Source organism: Sinocyclocheilus grahami, unplaced genomic scaffold (assembly GCF_001515645.1).
Source record: "Sinocyclocheilus grahami isolate Dianchi unplaced genomic scaffold, SAMN03320097.WGS_v1.1 scaffold576.1, whole genome shotgun sequence".
Classification (NCBI taxonomy): domain Eukaryota; kingdom Metazoa; phylum Chordata; class Actinopteri; order Cypriniformes; family Cyprinidae; genus Sinocyclocheilus; species Sinocyclocheilus grahami.
In genome coordinates this window covers 550,945-560,076 of record NW_015505755.1, presented here as the reverse complement: position 1 = coordinate 560,076, position 9,132 = coordinate 550,945, and the positions used below count along the sequence as shown (strand labels likewise).

At 34.0% G+C, this 9,132-nt stretch overlaps 1 protein-coding gene across 2 annotated transcripts in view; it reads right to left on the bottom strand.

Moving 5' to 3' along the window:
* The window catches only part of ubac2 (UBA domain containing 2), a 28,829-nt gene that overhangs the window by 18,459 nt on the left and 1,238 nt on the right, over positions 1–9,132 (bottom strand). For both annotated transcript variants that reach the window (XM_016239894.1, XM_016239893.1), the window contains exons 2-4: positions 8,382–8,509; positions 7,548–7,667; positions 5,968–6,074 (exon numbers count right to left, since the gene is read on the bottom strand). In XM_016239894.1, the coding sequence (XP_016095380.1) occupies positions 5,968–6,074; positions 7,548–7,667; positions 8,382–8,509 (355 nt within the window). The remainder of the gene's footprint in view (positions 1–5,967; positions 6,075–7,547; positions 7,668–8,381; positions 8,510–9,132) is intronic.

Sequence of the window (9,132 nt, the reverse complement as noted above, 5' to 3'; positions counted from 1 at the left end):
ACACAGAACAACAACACCCGGACTCTGTTTTAATCATTCTCGGGGACTTTAATAAAGCCAATCTCTCCCGTGAACTGCCAAAATACAGACAGCACATCACATGTCCCACCAGAGACAGTAATATATTGGATCACTGTTACACCACAATAAAGAATGCATATCACTCTGTCCCACGAGCAGCTTTGGGGCTCTCTGATCACTGCTTGGTTCATCTTATACCGACCTACAGGCAGAAACTGAAATCAGCTAAACCTGTATTAAGGACTGTAAAAAGATGGACTAATGAAGCAGAGCAAGACTTACAAGCTTGTTTTGACCTCACTGATTGGAGCATCATATCACCGTTATTGAAAAAAATTATATCGCGATACATATTGATATTGAATTATTGTCCAGCCCTAGCTGAACATAAAAGAAGATATTTTGAAGAATGATGGTAACCAAACAGTTGGCGGTCCCCACTGATTTCCATAGTATGGAAAAAATACTATGGAAATGAATGGGGATCAGTAACTCTTGATGGTGAGTGAATGACAATTTTTATTTTTGGATGAACTATCCCTTTAAGTAGAAAGTAATAAAATTTTTCCTTTCTTTCTACTCCTTTCCATAATGTTCCAATGTAGCATAGACTAAAACACTGTTATGTACAATGCATTTGTGAATGGTCACCTGTTTCCCTAGTTATCCTAATAACACTTCACATAGTTTTATACACATTAAAGTGGAAATAAAAGAGGTAATAAGTAGTACAGCAGGATGTTTGATTGCATTGCAAAATTTATCTGTTTAAGAATGTATCTATTGACAAAGCTGACAGACAGCAAGCTCTCTGGGAAGCAGTTTTTATGCAAGATGAAGGAAAGCATATAAGCCAACAACATGAACTTCAAATTCTCAGAACAACATACAAAGACGCAACAATCATTACAAAATTCAGAATATGGTCTATCAACCATTTAAGAAGTGCAGAAATGACAAATGGGGTAACAGCTGATGCAAACTACTTCAATTCCTTTGTACAGTTTCCTCGATTAAAAAAAAAAAAAAAAAAGATTAGACTTGTGCAATAATTACCTTACTTGGTTTTAATGTAATTCTTTGTGATGTAGGAATCTAAACATGTTTCTAAATGCGGATTCAATACAGATCAACTGTCACTGTTCTGTCTGACATAAAAATGTCTAGATGTCTCAGTGAAAGCCACAAGATAATTTCACTTCCCCATATAGAGTTAAAGAGATAGTTCACCCAAAAATGAATATCCTCACATTTATGTTGTTTCAAACCTGCATGAATTTCTTTCTTCTGCTGAACATAAAAGAAGATATTTTGAAGAATGCTGGTAAACAAACTGTTGCTGATAGCCATTGGCGTACACTCTATGGAAGAAATATTATGGAAGTCAATGGCTACCAGCAACTGTTTGGTTACCAGCATTCTTCAAAATATCTTCTATGTTCAACAGAAGAAAGAAATTCATACAGGTTTGAAACAACCTGTTGTAAATGGTGACAGAAACAGAGTATACATTTTTAGATGAACTCTCTCTTTAAGCAGACTCACCACACTGCTAGAAAGAGAGAGAGATAAGAGGAAAGAGAGGAAGAGACTAACAGACAGTGAGAAAGAGGCAGGAAGAGATGCTGAAAAAAAAGCTCACTTTTGCTGCATTTTATACTGCTTTAAATGCGAGACAGATTTAGAGTAGCACCAATGTCTGAGTGAAAATTTGCTCTGCTATCTGGTAAGTGCATTCATTTCATTACATTTTTGATAAAAACAGTAGAAGAAATTAAAATATATATGTTTTGGAAAATGAATGTATGAAATGAATCCCAAACATTAAAAAAAGTTTCTGTAAAGCTTTAATCAAATTTTATGGTGACCATGTGTGAAGTTATTTAGATTTTTTTCTTCACTATCAATGGCCTTCAACGAAATATTAAAATTTCTGCAAAGTCCTAAAAACTTAGCAAGAGCTAGATTTATATATATTTGATCATACGGTAACACTTTACATTAAAGCATTAACTAAAATTAAATAATGAACTATAAATTTGTTACAGTATTTATTCATATTTGTTAACATTAGTTATTAATAAAAATACAACTTTTTATTGTTAGTACATGTTAGCTCAGGTCCATTAAATAATGTTAACGGATACAACTTTTTATTTGAATAATGCATTAGTAAATTTTCAAATTAACATTTACTAAAATTAATTCATGATTTACTATTCTTCACTGTTAGCTCATATTATGAACTAATGTACTTACCTAATGTTAACAAGTGGAACTTTATTGTAAAGTGTTACTGATTGTATTTCATTTCAAATATGTACGCATTTGTCCTTTTTTCTAACATGAAATTGAATAAATAAATATTCACAAAATATATTTAAAATGCTCACTTAAGATAGTCATAACATATAAAGCAGTTTTCATTCAAAATAAATGTCAAAATGCCTCTTAAGCAAAGCAGAAACACACAACAGAAACATGGAAGAGAAACAAGCCTTATACATGAAAAAGGGAAATAGCTTAAAAACTACACAAGTCAGTCTACACATACTTACTACAAACAACAATATCAAGAACAGAATTACTATTTATAGTAAAATGTACACTATCATTCAAAGGCATGAGGTCAGTAACAATTTTTAAATGAATTAATACTTTCATCAAGGACAAATGAAAGTGACAGTACAGACAGTCATTTTATAATAGTACTAATTAAGTTATAGTATTAAGTTATAATGTGACAAAAGATTTCCAAAAAAGCAAGAGGAGTGATCGCAGGAGTGGTATTTGTGTTTGTGGTGTGTTTCAGCCCATACCATATAGACCTTTTGCAATACATGATCCGAAAACTTTTCTATGCTCCAGACTGCACGGAGCTACAGTCCTTTCAGATATCCCTGCATATTACAGTGTGTCTTATGAACTTAAATTCATGCCTGGATCCTTTTGTTTACTTTTTTGCATGCAAAGGCTACAAGCAGAAGCTGATGAGAATGATGAAGTGGCAGGTTGGCACCCACTTCTCCAGTGTTGGAAGAATCTCGCCTGAAAGTTCAGGCATAGGTGATGTGCTCGGCACACGCCGCAACACCAGAATAACAATGAACACTATTAGAGAAGCTCAGTAAAACAATTATCAACAAACACCAACATAAGGTGATGAAAAGTGACCACAAACACATATGTGGGGCCACAACTGAGACTTAAAAGCCAAATACAAAGCTAATTAGCCACAAGTGGCCTAAAAGTCACAGACAATTTGTCTCTCCTGATTTTAAACAGCACACACTTCATGATACAGATGGACGCTTGACAAGCACTGGCATCAAAGTGGAGAAAGAAAAAAAAAACCTGATGCAAAAGACTATAATCCATGAAGTAATTCATTAAAAAAATGTAACTGTTAACGGGACAGTTTACCAAAAATGTATATTCTGCCAATATTTACGAACTCGTTCTAAAACTGTAGACTTTCTTTCTTTTATGAAACATAAAATAAGATATTTTGAGAAGTGTCTCACCAGCCTGTGTTTTAGGTGTTTTTTTTTTTTTGGACCAATGGACACCAATAGGGATGCACCAAAATGAAAATTCTTGGCCGAAGCCAAAACCGAACAAAATTAAACACTAGGCCGAAGGTTTTTTCCCCATGTATTTTGCCCATTTGTTTTTCAACAACGCATAAATTAAAAAGCCAAAAATTTACTTTACAGTTTTTTCTTGCTTTTCAAAGAAAAAAATCAATTACAAAACAACAATTTAAAAATATTTAACACTGAACATTTTAACATTCTAGCAGACACTACAACAAAGCACAATTTAACTTAAAATTAATAAGTTAGTAAAATAATCATTTTTGGCCATCAAACCCCCTTCTTGAATAAGGCATGTATATATATATTTTCTTACTGTACAATTAAAAGCAGCCTTGCTGAGAAGAGACTTCTTTTAAAGGGGTCATATGATGCGATTTCAAGTTTTCCTTTCTCTTTGAAGTGTTACAAGCTCTTGGTGCATAAAGAAGATCTGTAAAGTTGCAAAGACTAAAGTCTCAAATCCAAAGAGATATTCTTTATAAAAGTTAAGAGTCAACCACGCCTACCTAAAACGTCTCGTTCTAACACGCCCACACATATCTATGTCACTATGTGGAAGTATTTGCGTAATGCGCCCAAATGTGCATGCAGAGAAAGAAGGCGTGGTTTCAGGAACGGACCTACAATAATGTACAGTATTTGAAAAATACTATTAAAAAAACATTAAAGCATGTCAACATATTCTGTTAAACCAAATAATTATCTTTAAAACAGCATCATATGACCCCTTTAAAACATTAGAAAATATTACAGACCCCAATTTGAACGCTGTGTGTGAATGTTATAATAAATGTATTAACAGAGCTGTTGTAATTATTATTATCATTATTATTGTCTTACTTTTTATTTTATTTTACAGAACAACAGTCAAATTACAATACTAACATTTATGAATGTTGATAAGAGTTCTTGCTTTTTCTCAACTTTTATTTTGGCGGAAACGCGCAGGAAGACCTCAATGCTTATTTTTGTTGACAACAGCAGATTTATAAATGAGTCTCATTACGAATATGTCGTACGTATGGCATTGTCACATGCCTTGTAAAAATTCATAAAAATGAAACACTGTTTCAGTGCAGATATCCCTTGCGCTTTGGAATTTGAACCCTGGTTAACAAACAGATCTGATGCAAGTTCGTGCAGCACTGTCAGAATACATGCAATTCGTGCGTGTATTATAAAACATGACGTTTTGCAGTTTATTTACTAATTGTTTAAGGACATTTTGCCATTTAAATCATCATACAGTAACCAGCAACAATCACCCCTTCCTCTTCTCATCGAAGACATGCAATGCAGTCCTAAACAGTCGCTCGCTGTCGGTGCTTATAATGATTTTTGTGTCTTTCTCCGACAGTTTAAATGCTTCCACACTGCTGACGTGTGTGCTGCATAATAAAGAGTGCGTGCCTCTCACTCTGCGCTGGTTGCTATTTGATATCATTGTTCGGTACAATTTATTCAGTCTTTTCGCTTATTAATAATATTTGAATAATTTCGGTTGCCGAACATTCGGTGCATCCCTAGTCACCAAAGTGATTTGGTTTCCCAATATTCTTCAAAATATCTTATTTTGTGTTTCACAGAAGATGGAAAGTCATAAAGGTTGAGTACGGTTTCATTTTTGGGTGGATTATCCCTTTAATGAAGAACAATTAATGGTTCACACAAATAAATGAATCATCCTCAAGTTTTGAAAATTGCAAATAAAGCAGATGAACTATCAAACAGCGGATTTGATTGTGGGAAAAAAGTGAGTGTGAATGAACCAACCAAGATATCAAAAGTCACGTCAAGAGATGATGACACTTAAAACATGTACTTTGTGGATTTTATCAAAGTTTTAACAATTCTTTTTTGATTGACTGGTGCATGAGATCTTAGATAAAGGGCAAGATTATCAAGAAGACAAATTGATTTTTCTCATCAAAAAAGGAAACCACTCTATGCCAGTCTCTCATTTAGAAGAGTCTGAAAGCTAGTAAGTAGTTAAAAGGAAATAACTTGAAATTAGAGGGTACTTTACTTCTTATAAGACCTTGCCATTTCAACACAGATTGCTTACATATATTGGTGAAATGTTGTTATAATGTTAGTAAAGAATAGTTTCACAACAACACATTGAGACAAGAAAGTTAATCTAAAAGACAATGTCAAAAAGGGAAGTTGATGCTTGTTCCACAGGAAACACAAGAGCTGCACTTTCACATACATAAAGTGTTGCAGGAATTAACAGTAATAAATGCTGTGCTTGCAGCATACAGCAAATACATGTGGCAAAACTGTTGCAAACATCTAGGCCTAACGGTTTGTAAAGAACTGCTGTGAAAATGGTAAAGAAACTCACAGTCCAGCTGGAAGAACATCCACTTTAAGTTCAAACATGAAGCGAAGAGCCTCTGTCAGCAGCAAGTCCACAAAAGCAGAGAGAATCCATGCTCCAAAAAGGAAGGACTAAACATCATAATCAAAAATATGACAATGTTTTAGATTTATATATCCTCAATCTGTTCGATTATCCCCTTCTTTATCTGCATTCAAATCATCCTTGAAAACATCTCTCTTTTCTCAGGCCTACTTATAATTTAGCTATGTTAAATTCCTAGTCTTGATTCTTATTTGGTTTTATGGTTTAAGCTGTTTGATATATATTTTAACTCTGTATTTCTTTATGACTGTCTTCATTTTTTGGTTTCTGTGAATAACCTCGGCCAGCAATTATGTTGTTTTAAGGTGCTATATAAATAAAAAAAAAACCTTGACCTCGATATATATATTATACATATATCATCATGGGATTTTAACAACAACAAAAAAAAATCAGCATTTGAATGTATAGTAGGCAGGCATATGAAAGGAAATGTTTGGTAACATATGAAAGGGCTTTTGATTTCATTAAAAAAATTATGATTGTGATTATTTTTGTTTATAACATTTTAACAGGATACACATCATGAATACTAGGCTTGGAGAGCAACACCTCACCCCCTTAAACAGTTTAAAAAAATGAGTCAACTGATTGCCAGATAAGATTAAGGCGTTCCAAGTTTCCATGTGACCTTCATGCAACTTAAGTTTAACTGGTTGGAACTGGTTGCAGCACTATATAGTTTTTTATTTATTTATATGCTCTACAATTTTATGTAGAGAATGTTTTTTAGTAAATGGGTGGAAATCTTAAATTATTTAAGGATAAAATTATTAAAATTATTTTATTTTCATTGTCTATGGTTCTCAATTCCAGTCCTCGCATACCACCGCTCTGCATATTTTGCACGGCTCTCTTATTTAATTAACACACCTGATTCAGAAAACCAGCTTGTTAGAAGAGAGCTCCATGCATGAACTGTGTTCCGATTGACATGGTCCCTACACGGTGCTCACTGCTACCTACTCCCCGAGCACGGGAAATCAGTTGAAGTTTACTTCACTTCGGAACATTCATTCACGGATTTGCGCTATGCCACTTCCTGCAGCGTCTTCACACACAGACGAAACTTACTAGAGAAGTGTGAAATAATACACCTCTATAAATAAATACAATTTAAATGGGCGTCTCGTGCACTTTAATGCCCTTTAAATGGAACATATACGCTCCCTTCGAACTGGAATCATGGTGGAATATCCTGTGATGTCCACTTCGCAGGGCATTTACGGTCGAATAGAACAAACGTCTGAAGTGATAAGAGACACACACAAAATGTGCAGAGCGGTGGAATTCGAGTATTGGATTTGAGAACCACTGGTCTATGGTATAACAAAGCAGAAGCATGTTATGTCAGTACTTCATAAACTCAGTGTATTGAAAAGGTCACTCGTCTAGAATACATTTTGCAATGTAATATATATATAAAAAATAAACATTGTGGGAAAAAATCAACAACAGGAAGACACACAACCGTGCTGCTATTCACACTTGAAACTTACAGCAAATTTGTGGCTGCCAAATCTTCTCTCAAAAATCCGAAAATTGTAGATAAGCAAACTACTGCAGAAAGTGTCTTTCAGGTCCAAGCAGACGAGTCGTCCACTCACCAGCCTCCAGAACTACAAGAGAGCCATGGAACACACACAGAATAATGGTGTTTAGAAATATTTCAAATAATGCTATTAGTTAAAAATAACAATCCTATAAAAATAAAAATCCTATAAAATGATCAAATTTCACCATTATATGTGAAATTTTTCCAGATGCTTGGGCTAGAGAACGACTGATAATGCTCTTTTATGACCAATCTGATATTTTTAAACCATCTAACCACCAATATACAGAAACAATTTTTACCGCTTGATTTCAAGTTTTTGCCACAATTGATAACTCACCAGCCTCCAGAACTACAAGAGAGCCATGGAACACACACAGAATAATGGTGTTTAGAAATATTTCAAATAATGCTATTAGTTAAAAATAACAATCCTATAAAAATAAAAATCCTATAAAATGATCAAATTTCACCATTATATGTGAAATTTTTCCAGATGCTTGGGCTAGAGAACGACTGATAATGCTCTTTTATGACCAATCTGATATTTTTAAACCATCTAACCACCAATATACAGAAACAATTTTTACCGTTTGATCAATTATCATTATACTACAACTAAGAACACATGCATTATGAATATTTTATTATTATTTCTAATTATAGCAATAAGAGTTATTTAATAATAGGCAAATATTCTAAATCAATACACAGTGTTAAATGTATACATCTGATATTGTGCACTGAATTCTTCAGGTGAACTGGTGTAATATCTCACCTGCTTGCCGTGCCTGACAGCCTGGAGGTTGTATATGAGCAGATCCTGGTACTGAGGCAGAAGCACAGTCAGCAGCACAGTGAGGACTGTAGGAAGCAGCAGTAAGCTCTTGGACAGGGGTGCTTTATCTATAAGACACAGCATGAAAGTTGTACTGTTAAATGTGTTGCCAAGGAAATTATAACTTCCACCACTGGTCCTGTCAGAGGATAAAAGTTAATATTACAAATGGGGGACCTATTAGTGCGTGATTATACGAGTACACCAAGTTCAGTCAGACATACTGGTTTATGTCACCACGGTACCTACAATTTCTTCAAAAAAATAAAAAATTAGAGGAACAGTTAAATTTCATTAAAAGGTTCACCCAAAAATGAAAATTTGCTGAAAAAGTACTCACACTCAGACCATGGGTGAATGGGTGCTGTAAGAATGAGAGTCGAAAGAGCTGATAAAAACATCACAATAATGCACAAGTAATCCAATACGACTTCAGTACATCAATTGATTTCTTGAGTTTTTGTAAAAGAAAACAAATACAAATACACATTTTGACTTCAAATGTCCATAATAATGTTTAAGATGTTAAAAACATCTTAAAGATGGATTTGTTTCTTACAAACATGCAACTTTTCACTTCACAAGACCTTAAAGGGAGAGTTCACCCAAAAATGAAAATTTGATGTTTATCTGCTTACCCCCCAGGGCATCCAAGATGTGGGTGACTTTGTTTCTTCAGTAGAACACAAAC